The sequence below is a fragment of the Anomaloglossus baeobatrachus genome, chromosome 9 (assembly GCF_048569485.1).
Source record: "Anomaloglossus baeobatrachus isolate aAnoBae1 chromosome 9, aAnoBae1.hap1, whole genome shotgun sequence".
Taxonomy (NCBI): Eukaryota; Metazoa; Chordata; class Amphibia; order Anura; family Aromobatidae; genus Anomaloglossus; species Anomaloglossus baeobatrachus.
In genome coordinates, this window is record NC_134361.1 from 204,958,637 (window position 1) to 204,977,818 (window position 19,182).

General features: G+C 43.8%; 1 protein-coding gene across 1 annotated transcript in view; it reads left to right on the plus strand.

Annotated features, from left to right (window-relative positions):
* Nucleotides 1-19,182, plus strand: part of ENG (endoglin) — a 79,011-nt gene that overhangs the window by 34,238 nt on the left and 25,591 nt on the right. The window contains exons 4-7 of the mRNA XM_075324303.1: nt 5,111-5,282; nt 9,032-9,197; nt 15,616-15,742; nt 15,977-16,154. Coding sequence (XP_075180418.1) covers nt 5,111-5,282; nt 9,032-9,197; nt 15,616-15,742; nt 15,977-16,154 — 643 coding nt within the window. The remainder of the gene's footprint in view (nt 1-5,110; nt 5,283-9,031; nt 9,198-15,615; nt 15,743-15,976; nt 16,155-19,182) is intronic.

The window sequence follows — 19,182 nt, forward strand, 5'->3', positions numbered from 1 at the left end:
CCTTCGATGAGTTAATCATTATTCCCAAGCAGCATGCTCGCTGTCATGGGGTCATATTTAACTCAAAACTCTCCTTCATTCCCCATATACAATGACTCACTCGCACATGTCACCTACATCTCAAAAACATCTCCAGAATCCGACCATTTCTTACTTTCGAAACTGCAAAAACCCTTACTGTCGCTCTTATACATTCCCGCCTAGATTACTGCAACTCTTTATTGATTGGTCTCCCTCGAACCAAACTCTCCCCGCTCCAATCCATCTTGAATGCAGCTGCCAGGGTCATATTCCTGTCCAGCCGCTTCACCGATGCCTCCACCATGTGCCAGTCACTACACTGGCTACCTATCAGCTACAGAATACAATACAAACTCATATCCCTCACCCACAAAGCTCTCCACAGCTCTGCACCACCATATATCTCTTCGCTCATCTCTGTCTATCATCCTACCTGCCCCCTTCGTTCCGCAAATGATCTTAGACTAACATCCTCTATAATACGAACCTCACACCTCCGTCTCCAAGACTTTTCTCGTGTCGCACCAGTTTTCTGGAATGCACTACCCCAAAGAATGCGATTAATATCCAGCCCCCAAGTTTTTAAGCGTACATTAAAAACACATCTCTTCAGACAAGCTTATCATAATAACTTACTAACCTAACTCTCCCCCGTGCCACCTTCTAAATGCTACTCGTAACCTTCTCTCTCCTATTTCTGTCCTCACATCCTACATACAACCAATAGCACGTAAGGGCACCCAAAAGGTTAGTCTAAAGACCAGATCATTCATCTTTATATGTAACCAATTACTAGCATAACGATGGCCAGCCAGATCTACAAGTGTGCTTCACCTCTTGTGTCCCCCCATTTCCCCATAGACTGTAAGCTTTCGAGCAGGGCCCTCATTCCTACTGTAGCTGTTGAATTATGTATTATTTTGTTTTGTATTTGTCTATACAACCCCCACCGGATTGTAAAGTGCTGCGGAATATGTTGGCGCTATATAAATAAACTTTATTATTATTATTATTATTATTATTATTATTATTAGGACAACATTGGATCATTCAGAGATCCTCAATGAACTTCTGGAGTGAGTTTGCTGCACTGAAAGTAAAGGGGATGAATAATATTGCACGCCACAATTTTCAGTTATTTATTTTTAAAAAAGTTTAAAGTAAGCAATAAATTTCGTTCACCTTCACAATTGTGTCACTTGTTGTTGATTCTTCACCAGAACATTAACAATTTTATCTTTATATTTGAAGCCTGAAATGTGGGAAAAGGTTGAAAAATTCAAGGGGTCGAATACTTTTGCAAGGCACTGTATCCCTCTATCTATGGACTTGATACCATTGTAGCAAACAATTAGTTTTGGGAACAGAGGTTAAGATTTTCATTTTCAGAATCTGAATATATCTTATCTATTTACAAATATATATATATATATATATGTATATATCTTTTTCTCTTTCTCTAATATACATATATTTATTTCTTTCTCTCTTTTTTTTCTTTCTCTCTTTCTCCAATATACATATATTGCTTTTTCTTTCTCTCTTTTTTCTTTCTCGCTTTCTCTAAGGCCCCCTTCACACGTCCGTGATACACGTGCGTGTTTGGTCCGTTTCCGTATATACCGGAGACACGGCCAAACGTGCACCAATGTTAATCTATGATTGTGGTCACACGTCCGTTATTTCATTATGTCCGTGTGTGCGTGTCCGTGATCCGTATGTGTTTGCGTTTGGCACGGATGCATGTCCGTTATCTGCACGGAGCACGCACACGTGGACACAATGAAAGTCTATGGGTATGTGCACACACGTTAGTAAACACGTATGCATATACCTATAGTCCGTGTCCGTTTGGTGTTTTTATTTCTAGTGATGTCGGCTATTCTTTCTATTTCTGTGTATGTCCGTCAATCTCCCTGAGTCCGTCGGTCAGTCTCTCTGTCGGTCTCTCTGTCTGTCTGTCCCTCTCTCACAGTCTGTCGGTCAGTTTCCCCCCCTCTCTCATACTTACCGTTCCCCGATCTCCGGCGCAGCGCTGCACGGCATTCACACTGCTGCGGCGGCTTTTACTATTTTGAAAAAGCCGGCCGCTCATTAAACAATCTCCTATTCCCTGCTTTCCCCGCCCACCGGTGCCTATGATTGGTTACAGTGAGACACGCCCCCACGCTGAGTGACAGGTGTCACACTGCACCCAATCACAGCAGCCGGTGGGCGTGTCTATACTGTGCAGTAAAATAAATAAATAAATAATTAAAAAAAAACGGCGTGCGGTTCCCCCCAATTTTAATGCCAGCCAGATAAAGCCATACGGCTGAAGGCTGGTATTCTCAGGATGGGGAGCTCCACGTTATGGGGAGCCCCCCACCCTAACAATATCAGTCAGCAGCCGCCCAGAATTGCCGCATACATTATATGCGACAGTTCTGGGGCTGTACCCGGCTCTTCCCGATTTGCCCTGGTGCTTTGGCAAATCGGGGTAATAAGGAGTTATTGGCAGCCCATAGCTTTCTTTCTTTCTTTCTCTATTAAATATACATATCCATCCATCTATCCCTCTATCTATCTATCCCTCTATCTATCTATCTATCTATCTATCTATCTATCTATCTATCTATCCCTCTATCTATCTATCTATCTATCTATCTATCTATCTATCCCTCTATCTATCTATCTATCTATCTATCTATCTATCCCTCTATCTATCTATCTATCCCTCTATCTATCTATCTATCTATCTATCTATCTATCTATCTATCCCTCTATCTATCTATCTATCTATCTATCTATCTATCTATCTATCTATCTATCTATCCCTCTATCTATCTATCTATCTATCTATCTATCCCTCTATCTATCTATCTATCTATCTATCTATCCCTCTATCTATCTATCTATCCCTCTATCTATCTATCTATCTATCTATCTATCCCTCTATCTATCTATCTATCTATCTATCTATCTATCTATCCCTCTAACTATCTATCCCTCTATCTATCTATCTATCTATCCCTCTATCTATCTATCTATCTATCTATCCCTCTATCTATCTATCTATCTATCTATCTATCCCTCTATCTATCTATCTATCTATCTATCTATCCCTCTATCTATCTATCTATCTATCTATCCCTCTATCTATCTATCTATCTATCCCTCTATCTATCTATCTATCCCTCTATCTATCTATCTATCTATCTATCTATCCCTCTATCTATCTATCTATCTATCTATCCCTCTATCTATCTATCCCTCTATCTATCTATCCCTCTATCTATCTATCCCTCTAACTATCTATCCCTCTATCTATCTATCTATCTATCTATCCCTCTATCTATCTATCTATCTATCTATCTATCCCTCTATCTATCTATCTATCTATCTATCCCTCTATCTATCTATCTATCTATCTATCTATCTATCTATCTATCTATCCCTCTATCTATCTATCTATCTATCCCTCTATCTATCTATCCCTCTATCTATCTATCTATCTATCTATCTATCCCTGTATCTATCTATCTATCTATCTATCTATCTATCTATCTATCCCTCTATCTATCTATCTATCTATCCCTCTATCTATCTATCTATCTATCCCTCTATCTATCTATCTATCTATCTATCCCTCTATCTATCTATCTATCTATCTATCTATCCCTCTATCTATCTATCTATCTATCTATCTATCCCTCTATCTATCCCTCTATCTATCTATCCCTCTATCTATCTATCTATATATCTATCCCTCTATCTATCTATCCCTCTATCTATCTATCTATCTATCTATCTATCCCTCTATCTATCTATCTATCTATCTATCTATCTATCTATCTATCCCTCTATCTATCTATCTATCTATCTATCCCTCTATCTATCTATCCCTCTATCTATCTATCTATCTATCTATCTATCCCTCTATCTATCTATCTATCTATCTATCCCTCTATCTATCTATCTATCCCTCTATCTATCTATCTATCTATCTATCTATCCCTCTATCTATCTATCTATCTATCTATCTATCTATCTATCTATCCCTCTATCTATCTATCTATCTATCTATCTATCCCTCTATCTATCTATCTATCTATCTATCTATCTATCTATCTATCTATCTATCTATCTATCTATCTATCCCTCTATCTATCTATCTATCCCTCTATCTATCTATCTATCTATCTATCTATCCCTCTATCTATCTATCTATCTATCTATCCCTCTATCTATCTATCTATCTATCTATCTATCTATCTATCTATCTATCCCTCTATCTATCTATCTATCTATCTATCTATCTATCTATCTATCTATCCCTCTATCTATCTATCTATCTATCTATCTATCTATCTATCTATCTATCTATCTATCTATCTATCTATCTATCTATCCCTCTATCTATCTATCTATCTATCTATCTATCCCTCTATCTATCTATCCCTCTATCTATCTATCTATCTATCTATCTATCAAGACTATATAAAGATGTTTCTATTAAAGGGAATCTGTCACCAGGTTTTTGCTTCCCCATCTGAGAGCAGTATGATGTAGTGGTAGAGATCCTGATTCAAGCGATGTGTCACTTACTGAGTTGTTTGCTGTCACTTTGATAAATCGATGTTTTCTCTGCTGCAGATCTAGAGCTCATTAATATGCTGGGCTACCTGCAGCACGCCAAGTAGTCCTGTAATGATAATCTACTGCTGATAAAACAGTGATTTTATCAAAACTACACTAAGCAGCCCAGTAAGTGACACATCGCTGGAATCAGGATCTCTGTTCCTATGTTATGCTGCTCTTAGATTAGGTGGCTAAAACCTGGTGACAGATTCCCTTTAAAAGAGCTGTATCCTTTGTTCTTTCTGTAATTTAATAAAGGTGTTGTATGAAATGAAAAGAAGTTTGTTTTTTTTCCCCTAAAACAACAAAACTGACAAACCCAGGACTGCTACTTCTCACAAACAACCCTGCTACATCTGTATCTCATTGTTTTTGTTGTATGTTATGTGATGTAACTCTTTTCCATAAAATTATATTCTTCCTGCTTAATTTATTATAGAGCCAGAGCTTAGTTGTATCTTTATTTCAGCATTCCTCGTCTGTGAAAACAAGTGGAGAAAAGCCAAATTGGAATATTTCTGCAATAAATCTGCCTGCGAATAGTGAGGAGCTTCTACAATGGGCAAAGGCAAAATACTCAGAAGTTACCTTCTTTGCTGAACTGGAAAATCCAAAGACAATTTATCTGGACCTGATGAAGGGTGAGCAGTGATATCATCCATCAGTAATATATCCGGCAGATCGGATATACACAGGTGGTAAATGATCTGTATGTAGTCCATAGATAAGCATAGTGTAATATACAGTGCCAATCAAATTCACATCCTTCAATTTATTAGCAAAATGTAAAAACTTTCTGCTGTTTAGCAATGAACTAAGCAGCAAACGTGAAACTAATTTCTGGAAGAATTTAAGCCCATTCCTCATGGGCAATGGCCTGTAATACCTTAATATTCTTGGGTCTTCTGCAACTGCCTTCTTCAAGTCCCACCAATAATATTTTATCAGTTGACGACTGTGACAGACAATACAAGACTTCTTTTGAAGCCTTGGTGGACTTTGAGGGATTCTTTCTCACAGAAGGCTTGATGTTTTCTCCTAAAATTTCCTCATACTTGACTGAATTCATCTTGCCCTCTATATGCTGCAGGTTTCCAGTGCCAGTGGAAGCAATCAGTCCCAGAAGATCATCAAGACACTATCATTCTTCTCTGTAGGCATCACCAAACCACCGCCATGCTTCACTGTAGGCATGTCACGATTCCTCTCTGCAGAGCATCTTGCCTTTGGAGATGCTCTACTGCACTTTTCCTGGGTTACTAAACAAGCTGTTTGTTTGACAGCGTATGATTCCATGTTTGTGCTGATTACTCAGGTTTCCCACCTGTCACAATTCCTCTTGCCTTTGGAGATGCTCTGCTGTACTTTTCTGTGTTACTAAACTAGTAGTCTCACTGTGTGCTGGCCGCTGTTGTGGTGATGTCGTGTCGGTGGGGCGGTGCGGCCTGGAGCCATGGGGGCTTCGCCTTGCAACATGGGTGCTGTGAGGCACCAGGTCACCTGCCCTGCTGGCGCTTTGTCGCTGCGGCAGTGGTTAGTGCACAGTGCCGCACTATAAGGTTAAGAATAGGGACCCACTCAAGAGGTTTGCCGTGATGTGGCAGTGGGCTTAATACAATCTGATCAGAATGGTAACAAAGAACCTCATGTTCTATTAAATTTTTGCCTAACAGCTTTACATCATTGTATTTTTTGGGATGTGCGATCCATGTCTTTTTCTTTATAGTGTGCTAAACTAGTAGTTTGTTTAACAGCTCAGGATTCCATGTTGGTGCTGATTACTCAGGTGTCCCACCTTCCAGGACATCGCCAGTTGTATTTTCTGGTTCTGCAGTTCTGCTATTGGCTTGTGTCTCTGATAGTGTTGTGATCTTTGCTCCCTGACTCTGGACTGTTATTTTACTTCTCTCTGCCTGTCCCCTGTTCCTGTCATGACCTCCTGCTTTTTGACCTCGGACTGTTACCTGACCATGTCTCTGCTTTTCCCCTGAATCTATTACCTGCTCTCCTAGATTTCTGACCCTCAGATATTGTCCTGACTACGCCCGTTTTCTCCTTCTTGTCATACGCGTCCTCCCGCTACCAGATCTCGGCTTTCCTGACTACTCCTCAGTCCATACTTTGCGTAAGTAGTGGCTAGCATCCCTGAGCCATCACTATGCTTCTCTGTAGGAAGTATGTTCTTTTCAGCATATGTTTCATTCTTCCTCCTCCACACATATCGTAAGGTCAAAAAATGTCCAGTTTTGTTTCATTGCTCTACACAACTGAATCCCAAATATTTTGTGGCTTGTTTTGAGCACATTGGGGTGACTTTTATTGTGCTTTTGGGTCATTATGAGTCTTGAAGTGTGGGCAAAGATCTTCAGCAGTAACTATGTTCCTTACTGTGCAAACTGAAGCCTCAGAGCCCCACGTTTGGCCACATCCAGTGTCTCTGTAAGTTTCAATTTGGGAACTCTGATCCCAATTGAAACTCTAGAAGCACATTGTTTTTATTTCATGGCAATGATCTCTTCTCCATTTTGGACCACTTTCTTGACTGAGCCATATTGTCACGGGTCTGTCATGGGTGACAGACAGTCATGTGGTTTCTGGCCATAGAAGGTCACAGCATCAGTCTGCACAGAAGACTCCTTGACTTTCCATTGTTGCTGCTGTCAGTATTCATTGGTATAGGTAGCTGCTGGATTCATCTCTCCCCCTTTTGGACCCAGCAGAAGCTCTCCTTCCACCCAGCTGCTGATCATCAGTATTCTTTTGGTACTTATATACCCCTTCCTTCCTTGGACTGGTGCTGGTGATATTATTCAGTTCCTTCAAGCCGAGGTTACAAGCAGGTTTCTTGTACTCCTCTGTGGTATCGTTGCTGAAGCTTTGCTGCACTTCTACCTGAGTTAGCTGAGGATAAGTAATTCATGCATTTCCCCCCTGTGTGTCCTCCTTATGTCATCTATAGTGTTTAGTAGGGTTGACGAAGAGCTCATCCCATCCATTCCCTATTTAGGACCCAGCACTAGGCATACCTAGGGTCAGGTATTCAGCTTGGCTCATAGTGGTGAGGGACCAGCAGTAGGTTTGGTCAGGGGGTCACCATCTTCCCTTTCCCTAGGCACAGGGTTCCCCTTCCCAGTACCTAGCGTGACACATATTTCTAATATGAAATCAAAACATCAAAGTGAACAAAAACCTCTAGCCAGTCCAGGTATTTGATGTGTTTTGTCTCAATCACATCTGATGCAACTAATGAAATCCTTCACTGTTGGATCATGTGCACTTGGAATATATGTGGTACAGTGGAACCTTGGATTAAGAGTAACTTGGTTTGAGAGCGTTTTGCAAGACAAGCAAAGCTTTTTAAAAATTTGTAACTTGGTTTAAGAGCAACGCTTTGCAAGAAGAGCAAATTCCCACCGTGCACACGTCCGGTTCCTTCCTTTCACCACGTTCTAACTCGCTCTGAAGGTAACTTTCTGTCCATATGTACTGTATGCAGTATACCATTGCACAGTACAGTATATACTATATAGCATTTCTATCAATTTGCATTTGTGGATACAGTATTGTACTTTCTTATTGATAACCAGTGCAGCACATTGCTTGTATTGTATCTCTCGCACACCAACAATTCTATTGGAAGCTAATGTGCAGTTTAATTTGTTTTATATGTTTTTTGCTGCACAGTATTTTGTATTAGTGTACTGTAATAATTTTATATGAATACAGTACATTAGTTTGTATTACTGTAATAAGTTTGTATAAATACAGTAAATATTTTTGGGTTGTGCAACGAATTGTCTGCGTTTCAATTATTTCCTATGGGAAAATTCGCTTTGATATAAGAGTAACTTGGTTTAAGAGCAGACTCCCGGAACGAATTATGCTCATAATCCAAGGTTCCACTGTATTTTGTATTTGAATTTGGAGAATGCACTTGTTATATTAATTGTGTTGAGCTATTTATTGTTTTTCTTTCATTGGTTTCTTGCAAACAGCACAAAACTTGTAATTTTTTAACGAGGGGTTGCAAATGTTGATATGTGATGATGTAGGTGATGATCTGGAGATCAATTTGGCTTCAAAGACATTTTTGGGTGCCGTAATAAAACTTCAACAGGAAATCTGCAATGCTCCATTTAGCCTGTGGTGGCGCTGCAGGATTCCCTTGAAACTGATCACTGTGGTCAACGCGGTATTTGTAGCAAAACTGGATTGAAAAAATAATAATAGAATTTTTAAGAGCCTAAGATCACAAAAGTACTAATAGTCCTCAAAGTAATGTTTAATTTGCTTGGGTAAAATAAAAAAATATATAAAACTTTTTCGCAGCAGATAAAAAAATGAACCCATTGGTTTTCTTTCCGTAATGCTATGGTTTATTCCTCTGTAGATAAAACCGGACCGGAGACGTGTGAGCTGCAGGATCACTTCCATGTTACAAATATTCTTCAGGCGGACTATTTAATGAAAGACATAGAAACATATGATATCCAGAATGCAGAACCTGTGAAGAATGCTTATATCTTACATGTCATTCATCGACACCCTTATCCAAGGTATGCGGCAATAATTTTTTTTGGGGGGGGGGGGGTACACAGAACGCTCTGACTTTACAACTCATTTCTTCTGAGAATACCCTGTGCGACTTTTAGGCTACATTCACACTTCCGTTGTTTTGCATCAGTCACAATCCGTCGCCTTGAGGAAATACGGTATCCTGCAAAATATTCAATTTTTTTCCCCATAGACTTGGATTGCGACTGATGACCTTGCATTGCATCCGCTATGCAACTGATAAGTCATGGCATGACTGACCGCCGGGCGGGAGCAACACAGAATGTAACGTTTTTTGTAGCGTTGAAAAAACGCAGTGCGCAGGATTACGTCGGAGTCCGTTGTTGGTTATAATGGAAGCCTATGGGCGCCTGAATCCGTCCAATGCATCAAATGATGGATTCAGGCGACGGTTCCATCTTTTAGCAACAAGCATGCTCAGATGTGTAAATTTTTGGTTAGAAAATCTCTTTCTTTCTCTGTCGGTCGGTCTCTCTTTGTCGGTCTCTCTCTCTCTGTCGGTCGGTCTCTCTTTGTCGGTGTCTCTCTTTCTCTGTCGGTCGGTCTCTCTTTGTCGGTCTCTCTCTTTCTCTGTCGGTCGGTTTCTCTTTGTCGGTCTCTCTCTCTGTCGGTCGGTCTCTCTTTGTCGGTCTCTCTCTCTCTGTCGGTCGGTCTCTCTTTGTCGGTCTCTCTCTTTCTCTGTCGGTCAGTCTCTCTTTGTCGGTCTCTCTCTCTCTGTCGGTCTCTCTTTGTCAGTCTCTCTCTCTCTGTCGGTCGGTCTCTCTTTGTCGGTCTCTCTCTCTGTCGGTCGGTCTCTCTTTGTCGGTCTCTCTCTCTCTGTTGGTCGGTCTCTTTGTCGGTCTCTCTCTCTCTGTCGGTCGGTCTCTCTTTGTCGGTCTCTCTCTCTGTCGGTCGGTCTCTCTTTGTCGGTCTCTCTCTCTCTGTCGGTCGGTCTCTCTTTGTCGGTCTCTCTCTCTTTCTCTCTCCCTCTCTCTTTGTCGGTCGGTCTCTCTCTCTCTGTCGGTCGGTTTCTCTTTGTCGGTCTCTCTCTCTCTCTGTCGGTCGGTCTCTCTTTGTCGGTCTCTCTCTCTCACTGTCGGTCGGTCTCTCTTTGTCGGTCTCTCTCTCTCTCCCTCTCTCTTTGTCGGTCGGTCTCTCTCTCTCTGTCGGTCGGTCTCTCTTTGTCGGTCTCTCTCTCTCTGTCGGTCAGTCTCTCTTTGTCGGTCTCTCTCTCTTTCTCTCTCCCTCTCTCTTTGTCGGTTGGTCTCTCTCTCTCTTTGTCGGTCTCTCCCTCTCCCCCCTCTCTCATACTCACCGATCACCGGCGCAGCGCTGTATGGTTGTCACAAAGCTCCAGCAGCTTCTCCAGCTTTTGAAAATGCCGGCCGCTCATTATTGCATCTTGTATTCCCTGCTTCCCCCACCCACCGGCGCCTATGATTGATTGCAGTCAGACGCGCCCCCGCACCGAGCGACAGCTGTCTCACTGCAACCAATCACAGCCGCCGGTGGGCGGGTCTATATCATGCAGTACAATAAATAAATAATTTAAAAAAAAACGGCGTGCGGTCCCCCCCCCCCATTTGGATACCAGCCAAAGTAAAGCCACACGGCTGAAGGCTGGTATTCTCAGGATGGGGAGCCCCACATAATGGGAAGCCCCCCAGCCTAAAAATATCAGCCAGCAGCCGCCCGTAATTGCCGCATCCATTAGATGCAACAGTCCCGGGGCTCTACCCGGCTCATCCTGAATTGCCCTGGTGCGGATGGCAATTGGGGTAATAAGGAGTTAATGGCAGCCCATAGATGTCACTAAGTCCTAGGTTCATCATGGCAGGCATCTATGAGACACCCCCATCACTAAACTGTAGTGAAAGTAAATAAACACACACACCGAAAAATCCTTTATTTGAAATAAAAGACATAAGAACACCCTCTTTCACCGCTTTATTAATCCCCAAATACCCCTTCAGGTCCGGCATAATCCACACGAGGTCCCACGACGCTTTCAGCTCTGCTACATCGGAAGCTGACAGGAACGGCCGTAGAGCACCGCCACTCTGTGAGCTCCACGCAGAAACTGAAGTGAGTCGTGCTGTCAGCGGTGGCGTCACTCAGGTTACCCGCGGCCACAGCTGGATTCTGCCAAGTACAAACTGCTACAACGGATCCGTTTTTTTTACTGTTCCGTCCCATCAGTTGTACCACAATCTCCAACGTATCAGTCACATCAGTCACAAAACGGATTGTGACTGATGCAAAACAACGGAAGTATGAATGTAGCCTTATGTGCATTGTATACCATGCCTTACTGCCAAGGTTTGGATATAGTAGCAAAAAGAGGTCGCCTTGCCGTTGGCTGTTGGGCTTACATAAAACTGGCCATTTTTGTGTGCTAAGTATTTCAATTTATTACATGTTTTTCACAGCAGTAATGCATGTCTATATTCCCATATTCATTGTTACCCATATCTTAGCACTGCAGAGTGCAATTATCTCCCTTTTGTTACTATGTTTCATGTTCAGTTTGCACCTGTTCACATTAGAAAGGTAGGATGTGCCGTCACAAGGTTTGGATATAGGTACTCATCAATTGGTATTGCAAGCCTCAGATAATAAGTACAAAAGAGAGGTACAGATCAGAACCCTGCCCCTGAAAAGCTGCCCACACTGTGTCCTGCTGCTGACGGACAGCAATCAGCTGAGAATGGAAAACAAGCAGAACCTGTTCAATATAGCTGCCGTAAAACAGCAGCAGGAGAAAAAAAGCAGGAGCGTAACTACCGCGGTCGCAGAGATTGCCACTGCGACCGGGCCCGGAGGTGCAGGGGGTCCGCCTGCCCCAGGCCCTGATTCAAATGGATGTGTGTCCAAGGGCGCTCATCCAGCTTAACTACGTTGCACTACAGAAACCAATCGGGTCCCTGCACTGAGATGTGCTGGCCGCCAATGAATATTCATTGCTCCCCAAGCAGACAATCCTGAGCATGGGGAGCACTGATGTCATGCGCTGCGCCACTTACATGCTGGTCAGTTACCGGAATGCCAGTGTCGCAGGAGGAAGCCGGGGGAGCGCAGGGTAGGTGAGGACAAGTATGGGGGGGGGCTATATACAAGGATGGGGGCTGTATACTAGGATGAGAGGGCTATATACCAGGGTGAGGGGGCTATATACCAGGATGAGGGGGCTATATAGCAAGATGAGGGGGCTACATACCAGGATGAGGGGGCTATATAGCATGATGGGGGCTATACACCAGGATGAGGGGCTATACACCAGGATGGGGGGCTATATACTAGGATGGGAGGCTATATATCAGGATGGGGGCTATATACCAGGATGGGGGGCTATATACCAAGATAAGGGGTCTACATACCAGGATGAGGGGGCTATATAGCATGATGGGGGGCTTTACACCAGGATGAGGGGGTTATACACCAGGATGGGGGGCTATATACTAGGATGGGAGGCTATATACCAGGATGAGGGGGCTATATACCAGGATGGGGGGCTATATACCAAGATGGGGCTACATATCAGGGTGAGGGTGCTATATTGCATGATGAAGGGGGGGCAACCTGTATGTCTTTAGAGGATTTAGAATGCTACAATGGCCCATACATCTGACGAACATATGGGGGGACCAGGCTCAAACTCTGCACCGGGGCCCATCAGACTCTAGTGATGTCACTGAAACAAAGCACTGATACTTGAATAAGTTGGCTTGTCCAGTGTAAAAGGCAGTATCTGTAGACAAATGTCCACTATGGATACATTTCAGGCTAGTATAAAAAAATCGGTACCATTCTCATCCAGAAAGGTTGTGCAATCCGTTTTTTTTGTACTCAGCAGCTATTAATCATTTAGTTTCCCATCTTATAAAATTGCAATGTATCTATAAAAATCATATTCTATACTGTGGCTCCATATGGCATGCAATTTTTTTTTTTCTCACCCCTCCAGTTTTGGAGCAAAATTGAAGCACGCTTCAATTTTTTTCACAGATACTTTTAGTGAAAAAATAATCAGCCATCAGCACTTCCCGATCTAATAACATTGGTCCGAGTGCCATCTGATGAAAAATAGGATAGTGCTCATCCGATTTATATTGTGGTGTGAGCGAGCCCTAAAAATGGGTCTGTTTTTTAGTAGGGGCCGAGGGAATAAGTAAAATCTGTCTGGGGAGTTAGGGGTCAGTCTACATACAGGATTTCTTTGTAGTTTGTTACTATAGATTTTTAAGAGTTATAGTCGTCCTTTGTGGAGAATGCTAGATCAGAGGCGGATTGATGCAGGCTGTGCAGCCGCGCAGGGGCCCAAGAGGTCATGGGGCCCATGTCTACCTCCAGAGCGGGTACAAATCAGGGTGGAGGGACAGTCTTTTATTCTAGCACTCAAATTAATTCTCTTATAAGGTGGTACCGTGTTTCTCTGAAAATAAGACAGGGTCTTATATTATTTTTTTGCTCCAAAAGATGTGCTAGGGCTCATATTCAGGGGATGTCTTATATTTTCCCATAGACAACAATCCACATTTATTCTTGAACAAAAAATATTAACATTTATTCAAATCTAATCGTCCTCACATTCTGGAGCGTGAACATTTTGGGGTAATCCGATTACTGGCTCAAGATGCCCATTTTCTTATCTGATCTGCTATTCGCCTGGTGCAGAACCCGTCCTATAGTGGTGGGTACAAAGGTTTAAATTACATGCTTAAATGTTATATTGTCTATATACTGCTAAGTTTACCCCCAAAAGAAAGCAGAACCCCCCTAAGAGAATCGCACTTACCAGACCCCAACCAATTAGAGTTGGCAAGTGAATGGGCTCTCACATACAGATCTGCGTCACTGTCAGGTCCCCTGTGTTCTATAGCGGTTGGCTCCACCTGGTGACTGGAAGCAGTATCACTCGTGCAGAGTGGTACTGGTACCCGATCTGTTTGTGAGAGCTGTAGTGTAATGGAGCTGGAATGGCAAGGAACCCAACAGCAACATAGATCTCTGTGTGAGAGCCCATCCACCATCGGCATCTGCTAGGTTTACCTCAAAAAGGAAGCAGACACCCCTTAAATCAATCGCACTTACCAGACCCCAAACAATTAGAGTTGGCAAGTGGATGGGCTCTCACATACAGATCTGCGTCACTGTCAGGTCCCCCTGTGTTCTACAGCTGTTGGCTCCCCCTGATGACTGGAAGCAGTATCACTCATGCAGAGTAATACTGGTACCTGATTTGTTTGTGGCAGCTGCAGTGTAATGGAGCTGGAACAGCGAGGGACCTGACAGCGACGCAGATCTCTGTGTGAGAGCCCATCCACCATCGGCACTTGTTAACTGTAATTATTTAGGGTCTGGTGAGTGCAATTTTTTTTGTGAGGGGGGGTCTACTTTCTTTTGTTGGTGTCTGCTTTCTTTGATGAAGAGTCCTGCTGTATCCTTTACCTTTTTTTAGCTGCTTGGACTCTGCCTTATGGAACTGCAAATAGGACCTATTTTTGGAGTAGGGCTCATATTTGAAGCATACTAAAAAAAAAAACCCAAAAAATCATACAAGGGCTTATTTTCAGGGAAACATTTAATTATAAACAGTTATTCCTTCTGGAGAAGATGTAATTGCAACCTCCTGCTCTGTGGCCTCCCTTCTAACAGTCTCGCACCCCTACAATCTATTCTAAACTATGCTGCCCAGCTAATCCACCTGTCCCCCCCGCTACTCCCCGACCTCTCCTCTCTGCCAATCCCTTCACTGGCTTCCCATTGCCCAACGACTCCAGTTCAAAACCCTAACCATGACCTACAAAGCCATCCACAACCTGTCTCCTCCATACATCTCTGACCTAGTCTCACGGTACTTACCTGCACGTAACCTTCGATACTCACAAGATCTCCTTCTCTACTCCCCTCGCATCACCTCTTCCTACCATCGCATCCAAGATTTCTCCCGTGCCTCCCCAATACTCTGGAATGCTCTGCCACAACACATCAGACTCTCGCCTACCTTGACAAGCTTCAAAAGGAACCTGAAGACCCACCTCTTAGGAGAAGCCTACAACCTTCCATAACCCTCATTCTGATACAGCGCCGCACAATCAGTTCTACCCTAACCTACTGTATCCTCACCCATCCCTCGTAGACTGTGAGCCCTCGCGAGCAGGGTCCTCTATCCTCCTGTACCTGTCTGTGTCTTGTACTGTTTATGATTATTGTACTTGTCCCTATTATGAATTCCCCTTTCACATGTAAATCGCCATGGAATTGATGGCGCTATAATAATAAATAATAATAATAATAATTTGCATATGTGTAACCATAGAGACACATAGATCTGCATAAGCTATGTGTACACAAAACGGCTGGATTTTATTTTTATTTTATGTGTGTAATAATGACTATTTCTTTCTTGTTCATGTGCAGTCACAAGATAATAGATGTTAATGTCACAATCACCAGTGGTCAATGTGACGAGCCACCAGTGGTGTATCTGAAGAGTGAGGATGGCTATAGTTGGAATATTCATAACACAGAGAGCATTGCAATAGTGGTAAGCTGCGAAGTCGGAATCTGTTAGGGTGGTCTTATACATTACACATCCATAGTTCCACTGAATAGGCCATTTGCATGTTTGGCCAATTATGTTATATGGGGCTGCAAATGCGTAAAAACACATGTTCTACCATTTAGATCATCATTTATACTGCTGGTTACTGCTTAGACTATGCTATTCGCCACCTATAAAATTAAAATAAAATTGAAATGTGTCCTTTCTTTTTTCTAGGCCTCTGGCAATTATACATTGCATGATTTTAAGATCCCCGGCCTAAATCTGCCAGACTCTAAAGATGGGCTGCTTGCCATGGCTAGATCTTCTCCCACATTCACACTTCTGAAAAGCATATCGTATGTACAGGTCTTCGATGCCATGTCTGTGGATCTACCAGTTTCGTGTGTTCAGGGTATATTTTATTTTATCGTTCTTTAAGAATTCTGTCATAGATGAGGTATTAAAGGGATTGTCTCGCCCTTATTTAAAGTGAAGCAGGTCCGCCTCTGCTGTTCTTGGCCAGCCGTTTCCACAGCGTGTAGCACTACATGGCTTATGATCTAATGCATAGTCATTAGTCTCCATTGAGGTTCATACAGTAGATGTTAGTTCCGCTCAGTCCAGCGCTAGATGCCATTTATTGGGGTGTAATCATCTTCAATGTTCTGGAGCGTGAAGCTCCTCTGTACCCCGCTTTCTGCTTCTTGGCGAGGGCCAGTACATTCTTGTACATTGAGAGTTTGGACCAGCTCATGATCGAGTTGCTGGTCTGAATGTGCAGTCTACCTTCTTTTAAGCAGAAGCAGATTTGCTTCTGCATCATCGGAGGAGCGTAGGGGCTGTGAAGATGGCTGGATCAAGTGATCTGGCCAGCTTCAGAGCAGCGCTTCCAAACCTTAAGGCTACTTTACACACAACGATATCGCTAGCGATGTGAGACGCCCAGATCGTTGTTACGATTTGCCGAGATCGCTCATAGGTCGTTTAGTAGCGGTCACACGTACACATCTCACAAACGACGCTACATCGATCAGCGATTTATTGTTTGACCAAGGCGGTCGTGTGGGTGTTGTTCGTCGTTGGCAGGGTGTCAAGCCTAGCAATATGTCTGCTGCGTTCCAAATGCTGAACAATATTTTGAAACTGAACGACGTGTCACCGATCAATGATTTTCACCCTATTTGCGATCGTAGGTGTCACACGCAACGACGTCGCTAACCATGACGGAAGTGCGTCACGAAAACCGTGACCCCGACGACATATCGTCAGATAAATCGTAGCGTGTAAAGCGGCCTTAAGAGCAAAGAGTCTGCAAGCGCATGCTTCTTGACTTGGAATCTGACTTCCCCTGATAGAATGCAGAGGTGACCGGTAACCTAGGCAACGAACAATAAACTATACATTCAAATATCCTCTTTATTCTTGAGATTGGAGAGGATTCTTAATAAGAGGATTTTTGCAAAGTTATTTGTTTTTCGAGCATTTTGCAATTTTACCCATGTAACAACATGAAACACTACCCCTTTCAGAGATAACCGACTGCTCTAATATTAAAGGGAACCTGTCACCAGATTTGGAGATTATAAGCTGCGGCCACCACCAGTGGGCTCTTATATATAACATTCCAGAATACTGTATATAAGAGCCCAGGCCAATGTGTAGAATGTAAAAATCTCTTTATAATACTCACCTAACAGGCGGTGCGGTGCAGACTGGTCGGATGGGTGTTTCCGTTCTCCAGTCCGGCGCCTGATCTTTCAGCCATCTTTGTCCTCCTTCTTCTGACGGCTGGGTGCTTGACACGTCCTACGTCATCCACACAGGCCGGCATTGAGGTCCTGCGCAGGTGCACATTGATTAGATCAAAATATTGTACTGCGCAGGACCTCAATGTCGGCTAGTGTGAATGACGCAGGACGCGTTATGCACCCAGGCTTCAGAAGAAGGAGGACAAAGATGGCCGAAAGAGGAGGCACCGGACTGAAGAACGGAAACACCCATCCGACCAGTCTGCACCGCACCGCCACATTAGGTGAGTATTATAAAGGGATTTTTACATTCTACACAGCGGCCTGGGCTCTTATATACAGTATGTTAGAATGCTGTATATAAGAGCCCACTGGTGGTGGCCGCAGCTTATAGTCACCAAATCTTGTGACATGTTCCCTTAAAAGGGACAGAATCACTGTCCAAACCTAGCATAGGTGCCCGGTGCTGTAAGGATAGTCCTGGGAGTGGACCCACTGGACCATGCACCGGACTCCCCTGCAATGCCGCCTTGAGTGAACCCCTTTACATGGACTGTCGGGTGTAACCGCAGAGGGCCTAGATGCACGGAAGCCGGGATCAACAAGAGTCACTGGATGCAGGAGCCGGTCTGGACCAGGTACAGATTAACGGGATCAGACAGAAGTCCAGAACTAAGACTGGTGCAGGTCACAGTGATTAGGCTGAAGTCCAGGAGCGGAGACCGGTGCAGGTTAACGGGATCAGGCTGAGGTCCGGAGGCGCAGACCGGTGCAGGTTAACGGGATCAGGCTGAGGTCCGGAGGCGCAGACCGGTGCAGGTTAACGGTATCAGGCTGAAGTCCAGAACTGGAGACGAGTGCAGGTTACTGGGATCAGGCTGGAGTGTGTGCTCAGAACAGTACTCAGGATCTGCAAGCAGAGACAGAGTTACACCAAGCACAGGCATAGAGGGACCTGAACGACTAGTACAAGAGACAAGCTACAGGGACACGTTAAACAAGCACTTGTCAAGGGGAGTAGCAAGTCTTAAATATCCAAGGTTACTTATTAGTGATATTCCGGACAGGTGCTGGCCCTTTAAGTCAAGGAGAGTGCACGCGCGTGCCCCCTAGTGTGCATGTGTGAGGGCCGCAACCCAGAAGTAAGAGCCGAGACCACAGGAGGAGAGGCAGGACACTGGGGCGCAGGTGGCTGCAGTGAGTGAGCGGCGGGGGGCCGGGACCGACAGGGAAAAGATATGGACGGGGTAGCAGGAGAGCGTGCTCGGCGGGGAGTGGAGACCCCAGGGGTTGGAGCGACGGGTGGTGAGCCGCGCGGTCGGACCGGGAGCGTGACAGGTGCATCACGGCAGGGCCAAACATTTAAGTGCACCGTCCAACCTTCTTGTTTTCCCTCTATCTGCAACCTCCCCTCTTCCTTGATTGACAGCAATGGTTTCACAAATCCAGAGAAGAGCAGAGATGAATGGAAAAACAAGTAGTTCGGAAGGTGCCCTTAAATGTTTGGCCACGTCATCATGTCCGGGCGCCTGTACTTGGTTTGATCGGTCATTCTGTGCTGATAGAGTCCCTTTAATAACCTAATATTCGAGCAGTTGGTCATTTATTAAAGGACTAAAGGTTTCTGAAGGCCTCACAGCTCCCTCTGCAGTTTTATGAGGCCACGATGTACACACAAAGTTATCGGTCCCG